This window comes from Biomphalaria glabrata, chromosome 13 (assembly GCF_947242115.1).
Source record: "Biomphalaria glabrata chromosome 13, xgBioGlab47.1, whole genome shotgun sequence".
In the NCBI taxonomy this organism is placed as follows: Eukaryota; Metazoa; Mollusca; class Gastropoda; family Planorbidae; genus Biomphalaria; species Biomphalaria glabrata.
Window position 1 is genome coordinate 20284761 of NC_074723.1, and position 25763 is coordinate 20310523.

The window sequence follows — 25763 nt, forward strand, 5'->3', positions numbered from 1 at the left end:
TTGAGTTGAAAATTTATATTAGAGATTATTTAAGAGCTCCATAAAAGGAAAATTCTTTAAATTATACTCGTGTTTCTCAGCGGCTTCCGTAAAAAGGCAAATCAAGCATTATACATGTTTACGTCCTACGAAACAACAAAGGATGTTGATCAGTTTTGTAGATTTAAAAAAGTTTGATAACGTCCATCTGAAGTATTCTGGAAAGTAGCAAGAGAATAAAGCATCTAGCAACTATTTGTCCAGATTCAGCGACATGACTAAAGCAAATCAAGCTTTTGTGTCACAACAGACGCCGGAACTCTTCAACATCGAGACGGATATGAGATTATGGTTTATTCATAGTTAGTTATTTATGTCTATGGGTTTATCTTATCCACATTTCTCTTTTTTGCAGCCATCGACGATGTCATAGAAATACATTAAACAGGCTGCATTCGGGTTCCCATGGCGTAAACAAAACCGAATAGGATTTTGCAGACGACATAACATTACTTTGAAATACAATTAAATGTATGACGCCCTCAAAGTTATGCATATTGAGCCCCGGCAGATCCAGGGGGGGGGGGAGGCGGTAGGGGCGATCGGTCCAATTTTAGTAACGAAATCACACAATCTGTATACGAATTTATTAGTTATTTTAATAATATATACTAATTATTTATATTTTAACTTATTCCTAGATTATTTCGCCTCCCCCACTAATATGCTGGCCGATTAGGTGGGATGGGAAGGTGGCGATGGCATCAATCCCCCCCCCCACCATAAATTTTCGAGTTGGTTGGGCGTTCCAATTTTTTGTGTAAAAATCACAGCTTATTAACAGAGTTGATTAAATATCTATATAATTAAAACTTGTTATTGATATTTTAACAAATCTTTATATTATGTCGTTCCTCTGTTAGGCGATTGGGTGAGGTGGGGCGGGGGAGAATACGTCTACTGCCCTTCCCACCTACACCCTTTGAGAGTGGGGGGGGGGCGGTCCTACTTTTATTTAAAAATAATAGTTTAGTTAATATTATGTCGCTACACTTCTGGTATCTTAGCCGATTCGGTGATGTGGAGGGGGGGGGGACGATTGCGTCTACTGCCCTCCCCACTCTAGCCCTCTGAGTTGGGGGGGGGCGGTCCTATTTTTATGGAGAAATCATAGTTTGTGAAAACAAATTAGTTGAATTTCTATATAATATAAGCTACATATTGATGTTTTAACCCATTTGTTTATTATGTTGCACACACACTCTGATCAAGCATGCCTATTGAACAAAATGTATCACTTACAAATGAGCTTTTTAAAAAAATATTTTTCGAACAATTTTTTTCCGGCGGCTATCCTCAAAGTCTTAATCTAAATATGTGGGGTATCTTAACGTTTTAATGAACAAACCAGTTGTATTTGCATTGTAGTAAATTCATATTAGTATATTTTTCAATTAAAACATTATTCAAAAGGTCCCTTTTTAATAGGATGAATAATGAGCTGTAGATGCCACTCAACTGATCAGAAAAGATGTTTAAAGGAGCGCCTTAAGCTCACCTAGAGTTGTCCGGGGCTAAGCCACTGAGGCCAAGCGTTTTTGTTTTTTTTTACATTTCTGAGCTTCAAAAACTCTTTCTCCTGTCGTCTACAACGTCTTCTTCTTCTCATAATAGCAAAATTACACGTCAAATAGAATTCAATTAAGAATGTTTGGGGCATATTTATGCTAAACTGTGAGTAATTATTTTCTTAACAGTTGCATTTTGGAAAAGTGTAATTTTCCGACTTGGGTGTCACCCCCCCCCCCTTTGTGGTTGTCACCCGGTGCGGCCCTCACCCTCCTAGTGACGCCACTGGTACTGCTTATATTGAATGTAGTTGTATCAATTAGTTTGGATAAGTCATGTATTTAAATTTTTAATAGATCTAGATTAGTGGTCTTCAAACTTTTTTTTGGCCGACCGCCCCCTTTTCGTATTTTTTTCGTTAAAAAAAACCGCTAGCGCCCCCCTCTTAGAATAATACTAAATATCAGGTGACCGAGCCTCGCTCGCATGAATAATTTGTTAAGGAAGGATATATACCCGAAGTCATTTTGGGAATATTGTTGTAATTACAAAAATTGAACGATCGGGTAAAGACTATCAATCCGAAGAGTTGCTTTTTCGTTCTGTCAGTTCTCAATGTAATTGTACATGGCGATTAGAATAGAAAGTCCCCCCAACAGTATGCCTATAGAAAACCACAGCTCACGTCTTAACGTTTTACATTGCTTCTTTCGCGTAAAACTATTGGGCTATTATTGGCTTGGAAAAAAGTCTTTTCAGTGTAACTTCTAAAATGGTTACTTTCTGACATTTAATATTGCAATTAATATATTCATTATGGCGGTGTCTTTGGGCTGAGTATGTTTTATTGGGTGACTTCTGGAACATGACTTCTGTTTTACCGAGGTTTATAGGTTAACCAAAAAAAGCAGCAGCGTGATGAAAATTCGTTGACCGCGAGCTGGATATCATCAGGGCCAGCCTTAAGCCTATGTTGCCGCAGTGGACCCCAAAGGTTCAAAAGCCCCGCACTAATTCTAGGTGTAAATTATTAAATTAAACCATTATAATTTATAATAGGGTTCCTGTGGTCTCCTTGTTTTCAAGGAGCTCTTGGAAATCTCCTGAAACTCATAAAAATGTCCTTATAAAGACAAAATTGTCATTTTGGGGGTGTCAATCAATATAGTAAACGCCAGTCCTATGCGTGATATAAAAAAACGGCATCGTCAGCTTTCATTTAATAAAGATGTAATGCAAATACGAATTTATTTTCTAATACAAAATCTTTATTTTCACTTATTATCCTTATCCCTACCCTTACTGGTCCGCGCGCAATCCATTTTACATAGGGCCCCGCAAATGTTAGGGCCGGCCCTGGTTGTGCAAGTAGGGCATAGATAAGCTGTGTTATGACCATTTCCTATGTTTTGGTATGGGACAGTAGACTTCGAAGCTTAAACACATTGCAATAATTCACCAGCAAAATAATAACAAAGTAAAAGCTACCTACGGGTGTACGCAATTAGAATGTAAACAATTTATAAAGCCTTTAAAACACAATAACTAATCATACATAAAGATATTTAATTTCATTATTTTTCTTCCATAGTTTCATAATGGATCAATGTACAATAAGATGGTGCGCAAATGTTTAATTACGCTAATAGAATCATTAAAACTTTTTCTTGTTTGCGAAGAAAAGTCTTAGTGTACTGCTGTGAGCTTAATTTTTCGATAATGAGCCATTTTGAAACCGATATAACGGTCGACTTCGAGTTTTCCCGATGTGGCCAATGAGTTGAGAATTTTTTTCTCACTATTATGCACATACCGTGAAATTTTAAAGAAAATCGTTAGAGCCGTTTTCGAAATAAAATTTATATATTTATATATATATATATATATATACAAGAATTGCTCGCTTAAGAGTATAGGATAAAGAAGCCGTGAGAAAGCAAATTTAAATAAATATGTCATTTATTTATTAATTTTAATGTTGTCAATAACATATTGTTAATCTTATAACTATATATATTATACAAAAATTACGTCATTGTCATGGCTTTGATTCAGATCATTTGAAAAATCCCTTTTTAAGTTATTGACTACTAGGGCCCACTATTTTTAGGTTTCACTGTACATTTAGTTTTAGTTTTTATAAAAATATTATTATTGCTGAATTCACTAAAAATAAAATTAAGCTAATGGGAACCTTGTGCATACTGCAGTTTAACAATATTAGAAAAGCCAAGCTTTAAATTATCAAAAGAAAGACGAAGGTCTTTTCTAGTTGTTACATTCAGTCTATTTCTTTGCTACTCCTTAAGTTTTTGAAGCCCTAAATCCAGTTTAACCACACATTTTGAGGGAAAAACAAAAAATAATTTCAATTTTGACCACAGTTTTGAAATTTTACAGGAACTTTTAAGTGCAGCCATATCTCTCTTGTGCCTCCAGTGTTACATTTTTTTTTTTTTTACTGAAGACATACTTTTGTAAATGTATTTTTTTCTTTTACTAAATTTGAACATCAGTAACGGACGTTTAAAAATCATCATTTATATTTACATTTTTAAATTTATTATTTCCTAGAAGCGAATCGTCAGTTCTCATAGAGCATTGTTAGGTGCATTGGCATTGTTAAGTGCATTGGTATTGTTAGGTGCATTGGTATTGTTAGGTGCATTGGTATTGTTAGGTGCATTGGCATTGTTAGGTGCATTGGCATTGTTAGGTGCATTGGTATTGTTAGGTGCATTGGTATTGTTAGGTGCATTGGCATTGTTAGGTGCATTGGTATTGTTAGGTGCATTGGCATTGTTAGGTGCATTGGCATAGAAATCGATGTCTTAGGCAGTAATTCGTCAACAAACAAGTTATGTGAGAATGTAAAACCCTTTAAAATAAATTTAATGTTTCAATAAAAGAGAATATGGTTTAATCAATGAAAGTCAATTTTTTTCGTTGCAGTCTGAGGTTGGTTTCATTCATTTACTTTAGACGCCTAACATTAAAAACAAATCTTTATTTTTAACCTACTTTAAGTCATCGCCAAACCGATGAATCTCCCTATTTCTCAACAAAGTTTACACTATATTAAGAGCTTAACAAAAAGAGCAAAATAAATCCCTTTCGAAATCTAGCGAACCTCAGTTGACAAAAAGAGTTTAACATGTTGCTCATTTGCTCATCATTTGTTTCACAAAATGTTTGAGAGATATTATGCGCTTATTTTCGGCATGGGTTTGTATTTCACTTACAAATTTTATCATTAGATTCAAATAGAAATGAAATTGTGTGTTAACATTTTAACAAGATATTGCCTGTGTATCACAACTCTCAAGGTGAATAGTATATAGATCTTGATTTTTTTCATTCTTTATTACTTATGGAGCCTTTGTAGCGTCCAACCACTGATGGTACACATAAGTCGCAATAAGCTAGATAACTACACACTTTTCAAATTATATCCCATCACTAACCAAAAAAAAAAAAAAGTCGTTTTGTGTCACAGACATACAAAAAAGTTTACAATTTTAATTTTAGTTTTAATCAATTTTATAATAACTTCATAAGACTTAAGTTGTTGTTTTTTTTGTTGTTGTTTTTTATTGGAAAAAAAAAAACAAATATGAAATTTTCTAAGAGGCCACAAAATCATATTCTGCTTTGACTTTAAAAAAAATATTGTTGAATAGTAGAATGTATTTTAATTGTTCGTGAATATTCTTAAATAACGTTTTAGATGTTGCTATATGTTTGTGAAGCCGATTTGGTTTCATAACTTCATCGGAAAATATTCAAAGTACAGCATTGGAATTTTTTTTTTTTGGTGCTATTGTCAATGTTTTCATTGTTTAAAAAAGAAGGGGGTTAAATTATTTGAATTTTAGCTTTATCCTTTTTTTAAAAATTAACTTTTACATATTAATATATTAACATATGTAAAATAAAATAAACTATAATCTACAAATTTACGCTTATTAGGCCTACCTAGTTTGTTTATCGAATCATAAACGTTTACGCGAGCTAAGAATTAAAGACAATAGATACCCTAGAGTGAATTTTGAAGACATTTTTTGGATGTGTTTTGTTTCAGTGCTCCTCCAGTTTTTTTTCTTCCATGTCTATTTCCCCTTTTATGCCTAGCGCCCCCCCCCCCTATCGCCCCTATCCCAGTCCGTCACCCCCCCCCCAATTTCACGAAAATCCCCCCCCCCAAGAGGCTCTAGCGCCCCCGTTGAAGACCACTGATCTAGATAAACAATAATAAATCTATGCGATTACAGATATTTTTACCGATTGTTCTTGTTTAGCGCAATTTCATGCTTTTAGCTTTCTCAATCACTTGTCTGGACCAGTTGAAAAAGGGGTAGGGGGAGACAGAAAGGGGTATCTTGGTGATCGCTTTTTAAATGCATCTATAAATATAAAAATGGTGAACGACCTGAATTCGAACTAAAGCATCCTCAGCCTTCTCAAGCCAATACACTAGCCACTCTGTCATCGAATCGCCCGGGGCATCGTGCCCCCTTGCTCCCATCTCACTACGCTTCTTATTACATGACTGATCCAAACTAATTTATACAATTCCACGTAAAGTAATAAAATTTCGATATTTTTATTTTCCTTGCGTTATTCATTAGACTTCATTATATCGCCACCACATTTCTCAACATCGTTGTTTTCTACCACTTTTCTATTTTACTGCAAACTTAACAGTGGCGGGAGGTTGCGTGTCAATGTGTTATGCGCCAGGAGGCCCATTGACTCCGACTTCGGCTTGCTTTTCTTTCTGGGTGTGCTCCCATAGCCTTTGATCATCCAAGATCATCTGCAAGGCAGCAGGTGTTTATCTTCGGAGTTTTTTTCTCCTAGATGAACTGCTATCCCTAGCTAACGAGCTTCATCTACCCAGGTTTAGAGTTAGAGCGCCCTATACTCAATTTTTGCAATCATTTCCCTGGATCTCTTAGATGTTTTTAGTAAATATTCTAACCACTGGAATACTTCACCTCATCCTCCATGACTGCAAACCAGTTGTTCCGCGGCAGTTTATTTGGTATTCACAGCTAACCATTGTATCCAAGGGTCCTTCCCTTATCCGCCACCTGGGGACGCGCTTGGTAGAAGGTGGTAGCTCCCCCAGAGAATGCTGACCATGTCCTTCAAACTGTTCTATTTGCATGAGGCCCGTACAAGACACTGGCCCCAAAACACCCCAATAGAAAGAAAGCTACATGGAGGGAATGGAAACCACTGATCAGTTCATCTCATATATTGGTCTAGTCATCTGAACGCTCCAACATAAAAGTGAGAACGAGGAATCCTATTTGAGAGGGAGCTCCTAAAGGAATGTTCTAATTTTTTTTTTCGCTAAATGTTAAATATTACGCCATTGCCATGTAATCTTGCTATTCAGGTGGAGTAAAAAATACTAGATAACATTGATCTAGCTAGAATTAATCTAGATGATGCTATAGATGCCTTTGCTGCTCGGAAAGCACGACGCAAGGCGATTTGAATTGATATTTGTAGCTTGTGCATTATTTTGCCATTAAACAATGGTATTACTCAATAAAAAAGTCTTAATGATTATTTTTTGTTAATTTTACTTAGCCTATAAAGGCCTACTGTACCAGTTGGAGTTTAGACATATATTTACTAAGTTGCCCACATTATCTCATGTCATGATGTCGAATGTCAAAATGCAGGGGCCCCTCCGGCTCTTAAATCCCTAGCTACGCTACTGAATATAAATCGGATCTTTAAATAAAATGAAAAGCGAACAAAGAGATTACTATATTTAGCGTGAGAATCCCCAATACAAAAAGATCATATCAATTCCATGATCAAATTTGCTAGTTCATTTATTTCTTTAAAATTGATTGCTAGAATGAGCCAATATTGTAAGGAAACGAAACTAATACTCTGTTTGGATATAGAAGTAAACTTAGATCAAAATCATGATCAAACGTCAACCATAACAGCTAGAGTTAAATTATAAAATGCCAATACATTTTCAGGTAGTGCACATTTACGCGTGTTAATTATTATGATTTGGATTTGTAATGTTTATCTAGAATCTAGATTACACTTAAACGGTTAAACCAAGATTCAAGTAGCCTATCCTAGGTCTACTAGTCTTCTAGACAATCTAGATCTAGATCTTATACAATGTACAGCGCTGGATTTACTTTTAAAAATAAGAGACACAAACTATATATATCTTAGGACACCCTCTTTCGTAGAAACAAAAAGGGGGAAGAGATAAGCAGTGATTTACAATTATTTAAAAGAAAGAATAATGGATTATTTCCCGAGGATCTTCACAAAATGCGAAAGGGGAACCTTTCCAATAAAGACCTTCTAAAATCTATAGCGTTTACACTGTTATGATTAACATGATTTTTCTTCTACCCTACCGTCTGTTTTTTGGAAGTGGGGTATTTTGGAAATACACTGACACATACGCACACACATAGATCGAAAAGATATCCAATCCAACCAAACATTTTCCAGGATGGACAAAATACATGCAGTCCTGTCAGATTAATCAATCCGCTTATTCTAAATGGGTAGTCCAATACATATATATATATATATAGTTCGTCCATCGTGGTTCGATGATGACCACTTTGTCATCCAGGGGGGCTGAGTTCAAATTCAGGTGAAATTTCGTACACAACTTTCCTTTAAATTCTAGATGATAACTAACAACGGTTTTTGACAGAATCTCAACCTTTGGACCGGTATTCGCGGAAAACCACAAGCGTTCTATCAAACCTATGTATTTTATTTTCGGTGTTTCCACCAAAAGGCCGCAGACTACATAGAAAGCATTTTAACTCTTTCTCTCCGTAATTATTTACCACATTCTGGTGGAATCAACGCTGGTATCGGCAGTTAGGAAAGAAAGCGTTAAGAATATCACGAATTCCGTATTTTTAAAGCATTTTTCCCCATAACTCTACTTATTTACATCATTTCCACTTCCCTTCAAAATAGACTAAAAAAATACTGCACGAATATTTATTAAATCTAGCTCTACAGTCTAGACCTATTGCAAATAAATATACTTTTTTTTTGTCTATAACTCTTTGATGTGTTTATTGTTTTGATTTTTTTTTTAAATGGCCCCAGAGTTTGTATTGTTTTTATTTCGATAGATCTAGAAAGAGAGAGAGTTAGAGAGAGTTGGGGGGGGGGGGGGGTAGAGAGCAGGAATCGTACTTTGTACCACTGTCAAAAACAACAACAACAACAACAAAACACTCAATCCTAATAGCATTGAAAATCTAGATACTAGATCTATTGTCATTTTTCTACATTCAAAAAGGATTAAATAAACGATTAAAATTAATAAAGCCAAATTGATATCTTTTATTGAGATAATAAAATACGAAGATAAATGTAGAAAGGGGAATGGGGATGTGTACCACCGCAAGAAAACAAAGAAACAAACTTCGAATGGATGGTTTTGAGGTCATACGATGAGAATGTATGGGCATTGGCATCGTATTGGTTTCAAAATCAACCACCGCTGGAATCCGCTATCGGAATAATTTAAATAGGCACTCGCTGAACCTCCAAGAAAACATTTAACATCTATATTTCATTTAGTATGGGGATCCAACCCAGGACTTGTGTAACAGGCTCGAGCTAAATGGGAGATGGCATAAACACGGCTTGGTGTTGGACCGAATTGATGTTGGAAATCAAGTGCCAGTTTTCTTGTGACTGATTTAGAGACAGTATTATAAGCGCACATTCGTTAAAAGCACGGGATAAAACGATATTATTAATTAATATCTATTCGTTTTAAGACACATTAAGAAGTAATATGTAAGCATGTAGTTTAAATAATGGACTATTAGTGTTAAGTTAAATTTTAATTTAGGTGATGGCCAGAGACTGTAGGTGTATACAACGTAACCACTGCCTGCTACATAAGTAAATATCACACCAGTACTGTGAGAACTATAGGACGTAACCACTGCCTGTTACACAAGTAAATATCACACCATTACTGCGATGACAATAGGACGTAACCACTGCCTGCTACACAAGTAAATATCACTCCAGTATTGCGAGGACTGTAGGACGTAACCACTGCCTGCTACACAAGTAAATATCACTCCAGTACTGCGAGAACTTTAGGACGTAACCACTGCCTGCTACACAAGTAAATATCACTCCAGTACTGCGAGAACTTTAGGACGTAACCACTGCCTGCTACACAAGTAAATATCACTCCAGTACTGCGAGGACTATAGTACGTAAGCACTGCCTGCTACACAAGTAAATATCACACCAGTACTGCGAGAACTATAGGACATAACCACTGCCTGCTACACAAGTAAATATCACACCATTACTGTGATGACAATAGGACGTAACCACTGCCTGCTACACAAGTAAATATCACTCCAGTATTGCGAGAACTATAGGACGTAACCACTGCCTGCTACACAAGTAAATATCACACCAGTACTGCGAGAACTATGGGACGTAACCACTGCCTGCTACACAAGTAAATATCACACCAGTACTGCGAGAACTATAGGACGTAACCACTGCCTGCTACACAAGTAAATATCACACCAGTACTGCGAGAACTATAGGACGTAACCACTGCCTGCTACACAAATAAATATCACACCAGTACTGCGAGGACTATAGGACGTAACCACCTACACAAGTAAATATCAAACTAGTACTCCGGGTTCAAGAACATCTTGATGGGCTCCTCTCCAGCCAATAAGACAAATTTAGTGTGTGACAAAAATGAGTAAACTAAATGTAAAGACATTCCAATGTAAAGATCTTACCTTTTTCTTAAAAAAAGTAATTATGTCATAACATTTGATTCATTTAGGACTGCATATAGGTAATAGTGTCTTAAAAGTCAATGTTTTTACAACTTCTTAACAGAGTTAAACTACTTAAAAGTGTTCCAAATGAACAAACAAATGTTTTAATGTGGGCTCCAACTGGCCTTGAGACATGGGCCCAAGCATAATGAGCTCCTTCGCGCCATGGATGCTACGCCACTGGGTAAAAGTGCTACTAAAATGAACGGGCCCAACATGTGAGAGCGTGTCGGGGGCGCATTATGAAGCGGGCCTTTCCAAATCAAGTCAAAATCACGATGCGCAGGTAAAAACAAAATAAAATGGGGATTCCAGAGAGAGAGAGAGAGAGAAGGGGTGTTTAGGAAAGAGAGAGCGGGCCTTGAAATTTCATTGTAATAGTTACGATCTAAAAAAAAAGTGTGTTAGGTTGATCGTTAAAATGAGTTCCGTTTGCGTTCTGCTAGTAGATAAAAAAAATGAAATATAAGAAAGTTACGCTCCAAAAAAAAAAGAAGTGTTATAATTGCTTAAAATCGGAAGGAATTATTGTTTTGCACTTAATACAGTAAAATATCGACTTTCAGAAATTTGTTGGTAGAAATTGCGAATATAAAATCATTTTCACAAAGCTTATATCAACTCTGTCTGTCTGTCTGTCCGTCTATGGTGATGAAAAAAAAAGATAAAAATTGTAAACAATTACAATGCATTCTTTGCTAAAAGCCAGTTTATCCGATTGGATAATCTGTAGGCCTAAGTAAAAATAATAAAAGTTCCCCTTTCAGACCTTGTGGTCTATAGGGCAGATGATGTAAAGGTTATCTGTTTCTTTTGGATAATCTGTATAGCAAATCAACTCGCTCCTCACTAATGTTTAATATGTCTATTACGAACTACTCTGTGACGACGTCATTGTTGACGCAACTTGACAAAACAACAATGATTGTTAACAGTCCTGTGAGAGAATTTTATTTTGCCCATGAATATCAAATTTCTTATTTTACATAGCAATCAACGTCCTTCTTTCAATATCGCTATTTTACCTCGCTTTAACTCAAATAAAGCCAAGCTTCATTTTAAAGTTTTTAAACCCACTACCCTGAGACTCCACAACACATCGACATCAGTATGGTTATAAATCGTGCACATTGTTTTTTAAATTAATTAGTTATAAAGTGGTAATTTGTGTTTGTTAAATTGTTTTTCACACGCTTGTCTAACCGTTAGATTAAGGATAAATATTTGAAGCAAAAGAAGAAGAGCAAGAGTGTAGTGGAAATAGTGGCAATGAACTGAGACACGATGCCACAAGAGAGGCCGCACCATGTAATACAAAACTACGTAAATATGCTCCAGGATATGTACAATTCAAATTTATACCAAACAAATCCAACACTGATTCCCCCCCCCCCCCAATGTATCATTGCTTCAATGTGACATTTGCTTGAAACAATGTGTTATTTGTTTGGCTGTGTTATTTGTTTGAATGTGTCGTTAGTTTGAATGTGTGTTATTGAACGAAAGCTAGAAATCTGCTAAATTAGAAAGTCATCTTGCCATAATGAACTGAAAGAAAAACCAGTTGATTTCTTCAAACGTCGAGTAGAAAATACAATTACAAACCAAATACAATTATTAGCAGTGCGACAGCAGAAAATGAAAAGCTCTTAAAGCTCCATATATTACGGCATTGCGAACAGCACAGAGCAAAAAAGCACACAGGGTATCAGAGAGTTAAATTATCCCAGCGGCTATAGTAATATGTGATTATGGCAGACAAACCAGACTGCGTCGGGGATCCGCTAATATTGTATGGCTTGTTAAATGGAGGCCCCCGAATTGAGAAAGTTGAGAACCTCTACACTAGCAGACAAGAGCACTAACATAGGCATATAAATATATAGGTCTGTGGTTTTATAACTGTGATGATTTCGATTACTTTGTACAAAACAATTCATGTTTTTATAAAATTAACTAAAAATAACAATGGCGCATGCGCAGAAGGTCCCCACGTGAAAATCTGCATGGTGCAACTTCAATGTGAAAGTCGCCGGCAACATAGAATCTAGTCTAGGTCTAGTCTGTTGCTCTTATGTTAAATGACATTATATAGCTAGTTACTTTCTTAACTTGGAGAATGTCGTGGTTATTCGGCTCAAAAAGTCAACCACCATCAACCGTTGGGTTTCCTCAGGTACCACCGCCACCCGGAGCCGGAGGTTCTGATGGTGATGATGGAAAGAAGAGGAATTCGAAAATGGAATATTCTTTCGACTCGTCTGCTTTGGAAAGAGCTGCCAAAGCAGCCAAAGAACTGGAATCTTCAAGTTAGTAACTTATCTAATCTAGATCTGAACCCTTAAATCTATTATACTCTTTGTTTAGATCTACTAAGTAGTCTACATTATAATTATTTATTAAGGTTAAACTTAAGTGACAGAACTTATCTAGTAGAAGTCCTGCTGCCACAATTTTTGCCTTTGAATTTTTTAAAGTAAATTAAAGCTCAAGCTGAGAATGAGAAGCTCAGTAGAGTCTAGACTTGACTTAATCCTCTGTACTCCCAGGGGTGAGGGCGAGGCAGACATGCCTACAGTCCCGCATTATGCGGAACCGTCCCGCAAAAGCATCAAAAAAGCTCACATGTTCCGCCGTTCCGCATTCCCGATTTTTTGTTCCGCCAAGTCTGAATTCCGACACAACAAAAAAAAAAAATCGCCGATTTTCATTATTTATTAATAATGCGAAATGAAAATACTGAATGCAAAATAAAATATATCTAGGTCTGTGTTTATTGTTTTACATTTCATCTCCTCCCGGAACCGGTGTGTCCTAAATTTACGAAGATATGGTTGAGCTAGATCTAGATCTAGACATAGATCTAGATCTAGTACTCTAGGTCTAGATACTAGATCTATTCTTAGAATCTAGAATCTAGTAAGTGCTAATAAGCAAAATTTTCCATTCAAATCCCTTTTCCTGACAAAGGCGCTATGCGGCTATTCTAACACTAACGACGTAACGTGACTAACTCGTCTGGTTTCTTACTCTTAGCCGTCTTACTAGTCTTAGGTTTCTAAGTCTAAGTAATATTATAAAATAAATAAAGATTCTAATTATAATATTTAAATATTAGTAATCTTATCTAAGAAAAGGATTTTTTTTCAAATACGTTATTAAAGATCTAGATCTAGACCTAAATGTAATTAATTAACTTAGACACAATAAGGCTGAGTTATGTCATGTGAGTAAGGCTAAGGCCTAAATAAGGCTATATCTAGTCTACTTATTAATATTACATACTTAGATACTAGATCTACATAGTCTAAATTAGTATCTAGTAATCTAGATCTAGCACTAGATAACTAGGTCTAGATGATACTAAATCTAGATCTTAGTATCTAGAGAAATAGACTTAGAAGGTGATAGATCTCTAGATTTCTATGTATCATTATCATATGTAATAAATTTAGTTCTCAATAAGTCCATAGATCTAGACATAAATATTTAGATCTAGAAAAAATCTATTAATATACTTATTATAATCTGTGTTCTTAGATGACTTATTAGTATTAGATGTAGGTCTAGTCCTAGACTAGTACTACTAGTTACTGGTAGACAGACTCTTAAATTATTTTAGATCTAGAACTAGAGACAACTTCTAGAGTGACTAGAGTAGAGCCCTAGAAAAGGATCTAGAATAATCTAGATCTAGTCATTACATTTAGATCTAGTAGTAACAAATAAAAATAGTAACATTTGAGTCTAGGTCATTAGAATATAGATTTTTTTTTTCAGAATTCATCATATAGGAGTTAGAACTATTGATTTCAAACAAAGGACATAATTATGAATTAAAGGTTTTCTTAGTTTTAATTATATTATACTATTTACATCTAATTTATAAGAAGCAAACTAGTATTGTTATTAAAGTAATATAATTGAAGTTTTATTTATATTGCGTACAGTATGGCTGACTAACATAAACGCGTGTATGTTCCACATTGGGGCCCAAAATTCCACATTTTCAACCTGAGTGTTCCACATTCTGGGTCTTGGGGGTAGGCATGTCTGGCGAGGGGAGCATAGGGCTGCATCCACACCTCTCCACCGAAGTCATTTCTGAGCAGCTTTCTTCATCTGCTCCCATGTCCATGTCATTCCAGACCCCAGTACCCTCTGCTTCACCTATGACTGACCTCTTCCAGGTTTGCTTGGGTCTGCCCACTGTGACTTTCCTCTTTCCTTGTGGGTTCCAGTCAAGTGCCTGCCTTGCAACATTGGTAGCTGGTTTTCGCAGGGTTTGTCCTAACCAGCTCCATTGGCATTAGAGTCCACTTTCATTTTGTGATGTCTTGGGTTATGCCAGTTATGGGCTTTTGTCTAGTTCTCTCCCACAAATCGATAGTAATCTTTTCTGGCCACCTAATTCCTAATATCCGGCGTAGGCATCTGTTAACAAAAGTCTGGAGCTTTTAGATCTAGATCTATACTCTAAATATCTAGAGATCTAGTAAATGGCTAAGCCTAATGGTTAGTCCTAGGAAAAAAAATGCAAACAATCAAACATCTATAAAGTCATCATTTATTGTCAATGAAAATAGTCTAGATCTATCTGAATCCATCACTATGTTTATGTTTTGTTTCGCTACGCATAGTTAGGCATAGACCATAGAAACATAGTTACAATAAAATATGATATCGAAGAGGGTCAGGGTTAGTTCAGCACTGACATTAACTAACACTGTACCTCCTGCTTTATAACTTAATGAACACTTCATAGATCTATTTACATTGAGCTGTAGAAGATGTTCCTCAACTGTGAAGAACGCTTCTACCCTTCTGACACCTGCACACTGCCCTTTGAGGGTCTCTAGGAGGGAGATCGAATCAGTGAAAATGATTACGTCCTCAGCTGGCGCTAATCCATCTCTTACTCTTTCCTCCACCAATTCCATTGCTTTCTTTTTAGCATCTCTTCTCAGTCCCAAGGCTACTTTTCCCGTGACAGGGTCCCATCAGCTCCACTTTTTCGGGCTGCTAGAGAGTCGAACCACCGCCCCATACCCAGCTCTCACAGTGCTACTGAGCATCTACACAGATCTGTCTCTGTAAATGGTTGACAGTCCTGCTGGTTATGATGCGATGGTCTCTCTGGCTGCTTGTAGTAACTGTGTAGGGTCACATGCCAAGAAGGTACTTATGCACTGTTGGCATGCTGAAAGCTTTGTTCGGGGTAAGGAAACCGGACCTACCGGTATCTGGTTGATTAATAATTATGACCCCAAGGAGAGACAGAATAAGAGAGAGGGAGTGCATGGTTGTGTCTATCACTGCGTTTCTTTGTTTTTTAATTTTTTTAGCATACTTTTTGCTTAAAGTAGCCTTTCACTTTGATTTCCTTTGTCTTTTTAAAATTTGTAGTGCATTAATGATTTGTGGCAAAATAGTAATGTTATATATGCTAATATCAGAAAATTGGGGGGGGGGGGGTTCGTGAGACAAAAATGACTATATATAGAGTGTAGAATGTGTAGATCTAGATTTAGATCTTAATCTATTTATAATTTGCTATTATCTAGGGGACTGGCTCTACTAACTCTTTAAAGTGTAGATCTAGACTATAATGATCAGCTAATAATTTTGAGTATTTAAATTGTTATAAAGATCTATATATATCTAATATTCTTCTAAAATTTTATGTCAGATCTAGAATCTCTTATAAAATAAGTTATTTAACAGCCCCCAAAATGGGAATGAGCCGCTACTAGTGTGTTCTGTCTGTCCGTCCGTCCCATTTAGATCTAATAAAAATATAGATTGTAGAAAAGATATTGAAATTAAAACTACATTTAATCTATTGTTTATTTGCAGAACATGCCAAAGAAGCATTGGTTCTTATTCAAGAACAAGAACGAACTAAAGCTCTTGAACATCAGAAACAAATAAAGGTATTTTCTTATTTGCTGGAATTTATGTGTGTGTGTACATATGTATATATATATATATATATATATATATATATATATATATATATATATATAATGAAAGATAGAGGGTGAGAGGATGGAATATAAGGCTACATTTAATTTTTGATATTTTTGTTTTAAGGAATATGAGGCTCATTTAGAGCAGTTAAAAATTGAGCAAGTGCGAGCTGTAGCAGAGGAGCGTAGAAAAACAATGTCAGAGGAAACCAAGCAGCATCAGTACAAGGCTCAATATGATGACCAGTTGGCTAGGAAACGTTATGAAGACCAGTTAGCTCAACAGGTTATTATGAGAAAATTAAATAGAACATCTTTCCTTTTTGTTTACTGATGACCAATTGCATGTTTATTGAACTTTATAATTTGACTACTTTTTTCTAACTTTCTGTAACTATTTTCCACATTCTAATGGAATTATTTACTTGACTCATTTATGTTAAGGTTAAACTTCTTTTACTTTTTTCATCAGAAAATGTTCTGCTTAGTGTATAATTGAATAGAATTGCATGCTCTTTTTTTTATATAAAACAAATTTTTGTTCGTTCCAGAACAATACGTACTGAGTTAACAAACAGATAATGTAAAAAAAATATCTGCTTAGTTCATTCATTTGAAGAACTTGTACAAAAATGTGTATTGAAGTTCCCTATCTCTTGTAATTTTAGTCTTTTATAAAAAGTTTTAAAATTTGGTACCTTTTTGAACTTTAATGTCTACTTTTTTCTTTTTCAGGCACACATGAATGAAGAAAATCTCAGGAAGCAAGAAGAATCTGTGAAGAAGCAGGAAGCTATGAGAATAGGTGCTTTTTTTTTTTTTTTTTTTTTTTAATAATCTTATAAACTAAAGTACCAGGATGATAGATTTTTTAAAAGTAAGTTTATAAATTCAAGGCTTTAACAGTGATCATCATTCTTAAACAGCTACCATGGAAAAAGAAGCAGAAATTCGTCACAAACATGACTTGATGAGAATAGAAGCTGAGATGAGAGCCAGGGGTCAAGTAGAAAGAGAAAATAGAGACATAATCAAAGAACAAATAAGGCTTAGAGCTGAGGAAGATAGGAAAACTAAAATTGATGCCATAAAGTATGTATTTAAAAGAACAAAATATTATTTAGATTCTTAGCACTTTTTGTGTTAGACGATTTAGGGCTACTCTGAATCTGGAGTTTTACCTTTTTTTTTTTTTAAATATGAAATACCAACCTAATGATCTAACATTCTAGAACTTTTTCTTTTATTAGATGCACATTGCTGTTCATTTTTTAATATGCATTTTAAAAAATGTATTTAAATTTTGTTTAATGGATCATTTTGTACTTTGTAATAACTAAATTCATAAATTCTAGAGATTCTGTTAAAATAAGTCATTTGGTTTGACTGTTTGAAATGTAGAAGATTGTTTTTATAAAGATTTTTACGAAATGGAAGTTTTTGTTTATTTAAGTTAAAAATGTATTCTTGTTAGATTTTTACTTTAACAAACACTTTCAGTGTTATCTATCACACATTTTGTTTTGTTTTCAGCACTTATGGCCAAGTACTTGGCACTGGCTTATCAACATTCCTTAATAACTGGAACATGATTACAGCTTTTGTAAGTTGTTCAGTGGCAGCACTGTATGATGTTTTAAGACAGTTTAAGAAATATCAGCTTAAAACAAAGTGTCTACCAAGAGACTATTAAGAATATACATATATATGCAGCTTTCTTTTAAGTTGGTTTATGGCTAATTTCAAAAACTTGTCAACCTTCTTTCTAAAGATGATAAAACACTGATATATATTATTGCTGAATAGAAATGTACCCTTTGAAAAGGAAGCTTTAACATTTTATACTGTTCTTTGAGTATGTATGGCGTATATTCATTCTTTTTTTCTTTTAATTCGCTAAGGCAGGAGGAGCTACTTTGGTTATTGGAGGCTACTATGGTGTGAAACACAGTTTTGGTTTAGTGTTCAGAGCTGTTGAGTCCAGGCTGGGTAAACCCTCACTAGTTCGAGAAACATCAAGATTTACTGTTGGTAGAGCATTCAAGCATCCTATTCAGGTCAGGATATGTTTTTCATTTATATTATTTTCTGCTTAGAATCTTTATATTCTTTATACATTTTTAAAAGCCCTCACTCACTCATCACTGATTCTCCCACTTGCCATGGATGAAAAAAATATAAAAATTTAACCTGTTATCACTTACCTTTGGTCTATGACAACTATGATAAAAACCACAGCAGTTTAAATTTACCAAAAACGATTTTTTATTTGCAATTTTTTTTTTTAATCTAACTTATTGAAAAGTGCTATATTATACTTTTAATTTCAAGTACTTAAATTCTTATGGTTTTTGCCCTCTTCTATAAATAATACATATTTGCTCAGTTGTTAGAGCATAAGACTTACAAAAGTCCATAATGGCTCATCAACTTTTTTTTTAAATGGCGTTTTTTGCATAATAATTTGGTATACATAAAATTTGAAAATGGAATTTATAACCTTGATCCTGATACAGTTAATTTAATTTTAATTATTTGATCTATATAAAAGTTGGAACAGAATTCATAACCTTGAATGAGTTTTAATGCTTGATTAAAAAATTAATGGTTTTTGAAAACATCAAGGGGGCTTTCAAAAAATTCAACAAAAAGTCAAAGAATGCTCGGATATTATATATAGGACTATTTTCTAAAACGTGTGTGTGGGAGGATGATCCATGACAACATAAAGAATATAGGCCAATAGCCTAGGAGCAAATTAATGTGTATAGCCAGTGTATAATGCTAGCATTAATTATATTTTATATTTACATTTATGTTCCTTGATATATTTTTATACCTATATTTAATTCTGAAATTGAAATACATCATAGTTGCAATCAGGATTTTGTTCGGGGGGGGGGGGGGGGGGGAACATCCTAAAAAATAAAAAAAATTCTTAGTCTAGATTCAAACCCATTAAATCACTTGCAGTCTTTTCATTTTCTTAGTTCTTCCATTATTTGGCCTTTTTTCATGTCACTTTTTCTTCTCTTTTACTGTATACATTTTATGGCTTAAAAATGTTTTTTATGTGAATATATCAAAAGCAAATTTTAAACAAAGTGTAAAAATTACTGTGATCAACTTAGTTATTTTTTAAAATGTCATTTGTTTACCATTAGTATGCGTGGCAAACTCTTAAAATTATGCATGTTTTTACTTTAATTAACATGCTTTTAACAAACGTTTTCTTCTCTTTGAATTAGACTGTAAAAAATATGATTAGAAAGCCAGATGATCCACTTAAAGGTATCATTCTAAAGGTATGTGATAAATCATTTGTGTTTTATTTATCAAAGAAGTGGTAAAGTTATTTAAAGTTGTTGTTACTGCAACCTATGCCTTTGTTTCAGCCTTCCCTTGAAGAGAAACTTCGAGATATAGCCATAGCGACAAGACACACCAAGAAAAATAATGGCTACTTTAGAAATATTTTGATGTATGGGCCACCAGGTACCGGCAAAACAATGTTCGCCAAGGTAAGACTTCTTTGACGTTAGATCAACACAGTAGAACCTTGATAACCCAGATCAGTTAGGAAATGGGTCTGTCCATGTAACCAGATGTGGAATATTATAAACGGTTCATTTCACCAACAAAGTAAAGAAAATTCAAAATTATTGCACTTAGTAAAATATACACAGGATCAAAGTGTTGTACTATTATTGAGAGAAATAATCGCTGATCTTGTGCTGCACATCAGCAAGACCACTTATATACCATGCTGTAAAACAAAAAAAGGCTGTGTGCATATTTCACGTCCAGATAAATGACCTTCTACTGGTGCAGAAGAAAATAGTCTAAGGGACAGAACCACTAATAACTGCCATTAATCTCAATATGGCAGGGTCGAGCTCCCTTTCTGCTATATAAAACATAATTAATTAATTAGTAGTAATTGATTATTAGCTGGTTAATTTTTGTATTGTTTTGTGTATTGTCATCGACTATGAGTAATTCAGCAAAATTTCAACTTGATCTGAGAATAGGAAGTCAGGGAAAAAATCTGGCAAAATATAATTAGGGGATTAAAATTATATATACATTCACATCTCTCGTGAAGTAGCATTTATTCCCCTTATTTCAATATCAAACAAAGTAATTAATCACCAATAATTAATTAACTATTTGGTTAGTTTTTTAAATTGATTCATGTCTTGTCATGTACAATGAATAATTGTGCAAAGTTTCAACTGGATCTGAGAATGGAAAGTGGGAGAAAAAAACATGTTCAAACTTTTTTACCAGAGTGAGTGAGTTGATAAGCTTTGTAGAAATATTTTGAACTAAGGCAACAGCTTAAAGCAAATACTAAAGTTTACTTGTGGTATCTCAATACGTTTTACAAGGTATGGCAACATGACCTTCGAATTTCGAAATGACTTTCCTGAAGACATTACCTCTTTAACAATGTGCTTAACATTTTTATGGTTTAAGTATATTAGTAGTTTAACATTGAATGGATTTTTAAAGCTATATTAATTAATTTTAACAAGCTGTGTTGAGTATTTTAATGTTCTTGTGATATTTCAGAGTCTAGCCAAACATTCCGGCATGCACTATGCTATAATGACAGGTGGTGATATAGCTCCAATGGGTAAAGAAGGTGTCACAGCGATGCATAAAGTTTTTGATTGGGCACATACCAGTAGTAAAGGGTAAGCAAAACATACATTTTTTTAAAATAAAGTATTTCTACCATGCCACACTTCCTGGAACCATCACATAAAAAAAATATCTTTTTTTTTCTGTGGTTTCTGAGATAAAATAATTTTGCAAAATCTGGATAAGTGGTTTTTTTTTTCCTTTGCTTAGTTTTTTTTTTTTTTATGTGATAAGAATACATTGGATGCATTATTTTTCCTGTTTCATTACATTGTTAGGCATACATATTACATATGTATATATATATATATATCTGTGGCATTTTACGTCTCGAGAGACAATCTTTTCCCTTTGCAACTTCTTGTGTGACTAAAGAGACCAATCCTTGATAAACAGCTGCGATCGCAGGTTGGGCATATATAATCACCAGGCGCCATTGCATTTTCACCCTTCTTTCTGCTTCTGTTGTGTATGGCATTTGCAATCCATGACCCTTCCTTAATGCTCTCTCTCTCCATGTGGATCTATCCAGTGCCACCCCTTCCCAGCTGCTATTGCTGATTTCGAAGAGCTTCATGTCACGTTTGCATACATCCGTATAACGTAAAAGTGGGCGAACAGCGGCCCTCCTGCCTTCTATTAGATAGCCATACAGGATGTCCTGTGGAAGTCAACCTACTGGCATTCTACGAATATATATATATGAAAGGCAACACTAGGGACCAAATTTTATTGAAAGAAAATGTTGATTCAGATATGAAAATATGGGACAACATTGATAAAGGGATCAACCTTGGACCCTCCGATTTGACAACTCCACCTAGCCGCAGCACAGTGTCAAGCAAGAAGACCATTTGTGAATGCTTTTGTTTAGCGCATTTTTCACAGGGCCCAGCTAATACAACTCTGCTAAAATGGAGTTTCTACTCTAGCCCACAAATAATTTTAAAAAATCACTTTTAAGAATTATAAAAGATATTCTTTTGATGGTACTTATTGTTCTCAGCTTCAATCAGGCTGTTACACTTATTACTTTATAAAAACATGTAAATTTAGTGCTTTCTTTTAAATACCTATATATAGTCATATTGTCCCTATTCGTTACGCAAGCAACGTAGTTAACGTGTTCTTTCAACAGATAAAACATAAAAGAATAAACTTTGAACTATTTTTGTTTGACAGTGTTGTTCTGTTTGTGGATGAAGCTGATGCTTTCCTGAGGAAAAGAAGTGTAGTAAGTAAACTGAGCATTTCTTAAAGAACCAGCTATAGATTTTCTATTATTTTAAATGCCATTGTCTTCAATTAGGCATCATTCTTTATTTGTAGGAAGTGATCAGTGAAGATATGAGGGCTGCTTTGAATGCCTTTTTGTACAGAACAGGAGAGCAGTCACAAAAGTAAGTTTGTTGAGAGATATTGCATATGTAATAAAGCTTTAAGAACAAACAATCTGTTGTATCTTGTAAGTTTTAACTCATGCTCCTTAAGTACTCTCTTCTAAATGTGTAGATTATTTGCAATTCGTATAGTATGATAGGGAAAAATGGCATTACTGTCTAAAAGTGCTATCATAACTATACTAATAACCATATCAATTACGTAGATGTTATTGCTGCATTGGCAGCAAAAGCATAGTAACAGTCATAGAAACTTGATCAGTTCGTAGATACAAGCTTATGCTATACAAGGCCAAGACAGAAATTAAGATATTAAGTCTGATTACTTAGTTGTCTATTACATTAGATAAATTTTATGGGAATTCATTATTTTCTGTTCACATGATTTACAAGTACAGCATTTTCATATATCATTTATTGGATGACCAATAGTAAATTTACAAATCTAGGTATTTTATTTTAAAATGTTATTTATTGTTTGCAACAAGCAGCAGTGTTTTTGAATTATTGGATGCAAAGTTTTCTGAATTGTATTAATGTGCGTGTGCACGCCTTTCATATTTCTGATTAAGCTCCCAAGTTTCTAATTTCCACATTATTTTTCCTCATTATTGGCCTTGAAGCTATTCTTATTTAAATGGAGATAAAATTATTATATATCATATTTAACTTCATTAACATTTTCAAATATACAGATTCATGTTAGTGTTGGCTAGTAACCAGCCAGAACAGTTTGACTGGGCCATTAATGACAGACTTGATGAGATGGTAGAATTTGAAATACCAACATTTGAAGAAAGGGAGAGACTTGTTCGGCATTACTTCCAAAAATTTGTCCTAGATCCTGCCACTGCTAAATCTGGGTAAGACCATGATCATCGTATATGGAGTAAATATAGTCGTGTCATTTCATATTTATTGAAATTCATATATTTGAGATGTATGTCTTCTTAAGATTTTTCACTCAATGTAAATTTTTCAGGCGTTTACGAGTAGCAGAATTTGATTATGGTAAGAAATGTCAGGAAATCGCCGAAAAGACAGAAGGTTTATCTGGGAGAGAAATATCCAAACTAGCTGTTGCCTGGCAGGTTAGCTTGATTTTTGTTTTCCTACATTGTTGCATATCTTAATAGAGAAGTCTTTTAGTGTACGATTTTGAATGAACATGAATATACAAAATATGCAAGTACTGTTTTCTAATTATTAGGTATGTAAATGGATAAAAATATTGTGGCTTTTAAAAGCTTCTTCAACTGATTCACTTGTATATCTGGTAACCCCTAATCAAAGTGAGATAACTTACAAAAATCATTCAAATATGTTGATAGTTAAAGCGTTGTAAGACATACATAATTGTCAGCTTGTATAACTCGTCTGTTTTTCAAATTGTCAAAATAAAAATATTTAGCTTATTACTGTTAATGTTTAAATTGGTACCAAAAAAAAATCAAGCATATTAATTATTCATAATTCTATTATTGTATAAACAACTGATCTGCATAGATCTATATCTTATCTAGCAAATAGTTGTGAGCTTGAATACAGTTATGTAATCTTATAACTCACTCTGGGAGGATTCTTTCACACCTTATTTCTCCCATGTCCCATTCTCATATCAAGTTGAAAAATTTCACAATTATTCATTTTCAATAACATCACATGAATCAATAAAAAATTTAACCAATTAATCGATTAGTGGCAATTAATTGATTTTGTAAGTCGTCTCTTCTCTTCATCTAGAATGAGGTTGGGGAGCACCATTATTGACTATCAAAGCTTTGCATCATCTGTATAAGTCTTCTAATTTCACTTTTCACTTTAATTTGAAATGAAGCGTAGGACATAATCATCTTCTTTTTTGAAGTAACATCTGTACTATATAAGATTAATGCATCATTTAACTATTTCTAGGCTTTCATGAAGCTTACATTCTCTTTCAGGCCAAGGCCTATGCTTCAGAAAAAGGTGTCCTGACTGAAGAAATGATTGATGACATAGTGAATGATTCTGTTCAGCAACATGCCAAAAAAGTAGCTTGGCAACATGGTGAAGTCTTAACAGATGTTTTCTACAGAACCAGTAAAGACAGGCACATGTCGATAATGCCCCCTCCACAGGTGTCAAAGTCTACATTGAGCTCGTCTGTACAAGAAACTAAACAATCTCCATCCCCTCCACAAGACTGCCCACCATCCTAACAACAGTTTTGTGCTAGAGCTGTGCTATTTTTTTTTTTATTTGTCTTGCCGAGGATGCATGCTGACCTGGCTCACAGTTGGTCAAGATTGAACATTTGATGATCTTCATGTTTTAATTGAAGCTTTGGTAAATGGCAGACCATTAATGTGTAGATTTTGACATTTTTATTGTTCATAGCGATTTTCATCAATTGATCCAATGGTTGACTGCAAAATGATAAACCAAATGTGGAAATTAAAGGAAATGTTTTATACTAACTTATTGGCTTTTGTGTGTGTTGAACACATTTTTATTTAAGATACTGATTAAAATGGAAGTATTTACATCAGTGCATGTATTAATAGAAAAAAAAAAATCCAGATGACCTACATGTGTGTTTTGTAATTTTTGTTTAGATATTTTTTGAAGTATAGGTTGGGCTTCTTTTTTTAGGCTTAGGGTCTATAGCCTAGGTGGCTACTTAGTCATCGATGGTGGTTCAGAGTGTCCCAAGGTAATAATCTTCATTGAAAATAAAACAGCTTTACTAATATCTAGCTATGCACTATGATTACTGTTGACCTGGTTGAGTGTATGTAAAAAATGTATGAACTTTGAGTAGTGATGGTGTTATGGTAGGTGAGCATTATAGACTTTGATGTTCTTGTCAATGAAATGAAGAATGATGATGACAGAATGGACTTTATGTTAAGAATGTATTTCCTCTGGCAGGCATGTTTCAATTTTAATACAGTATTGAATGTCTGATGTTATTTTAGAGAGATGCATGTGTTAACTACACTTCTGTGATGGTGAAATGTTGAGTATTTTGTTTTGTAATTTTATATTATAAATAAATAAGGTTAGTCCAAAATCTTAAGAAGTTTTGCCTTTTATTTTTAGGTGAATTAATGTTTTGATCTGAACAATTTACAGCAAAATAAATTAAAGAAATCTTTGTACCCTAGTTGTTTGTTTTTTTTTATTTATTATATAGGTACAAATTATTTGGTTAGGTTTCTTTGACACTTGTTTGGTATATTTAACCCATTGTCTGGCATATTTATCCAGGCTTCTCTTAAAGCTGACACCACCTTTTAGACTAAAAAGGGTAATATAAATTGAAGCTATATTATTTCTTTCCAGATGTATCTCCATTTAGT

At 34.3% G+C, this 25763-nt stretch overlaps 1 protein-coding gene across 2 annotated transcripts; it reads left to right on the forward strand.

Annotated features, from left to right (window-relative positions):
* The first annotated feature begins 7409 nt into the window (after positions 1-7409).
* LOC106057472 (ATPase family AAA domain-containing protein 3-like) lies at positions 7410-25558 on the forward strand. Of its 2 annotated transcripts, XM_056007844.1 has the most exons (16): positions 7410-7556; positions 12580-12712; positions 16260-16336; positions 16497-16658; positions 17108-17177; positions 17299-17464; positions 17906-17975; positions 18274-18429; positions 19621-19677; positions 19768-19893; positions 20948-21072; positions 22202-22253; positions 22349-22419; positions 23115-23282; positions 23402-23510; positions 24363-25558. In XM_056007844.1, exons 1-16 carry the CDS (start codon positions 7539-7541, stop codon positions 24618-24620), a joined length of 1818 nt encoding a protein of 605 aa, XP_055863819.1. In that variant the 5' UTR covers positions 7410-7538; the 3' UTR covers positions 24621-25558. The 2 variants fall into 2 exon arrangements, with proteins under 2 accessions (XP_055863819.1, XP_055863818.1); XM_056007843.1 differs by lacking the exon at positions 7410-7556 and having other exon boundaries at positions 12374-12712.
* The last annotated feature ends 205 nt before the right edge of the window (positions 25559-25763 follow it).

Coding starts and splice junctions, on each gene's coding strand:
- LOC106057472 (XM_056007843.1), top strand. CDS start 12,523: ATGTCGTGGTTATTCGGCTCAAAAAGTCAACCACCATCAACCGTTGGG. Junction 17,178..17,298: donor GCAGGAAGCTATGAGAATAG/GTGCTTTTTTTT, acceptor ATTCTTAAACAG/CTACCATGGAAAAAGAAGCA. Junction 17,976..18,273: donor GGAACATGATTACAGCTTTT/GTAAGTTGTTCA, acceptor TAATTCGCTAAG/GCAGGAGGAGCTACTTTGGT.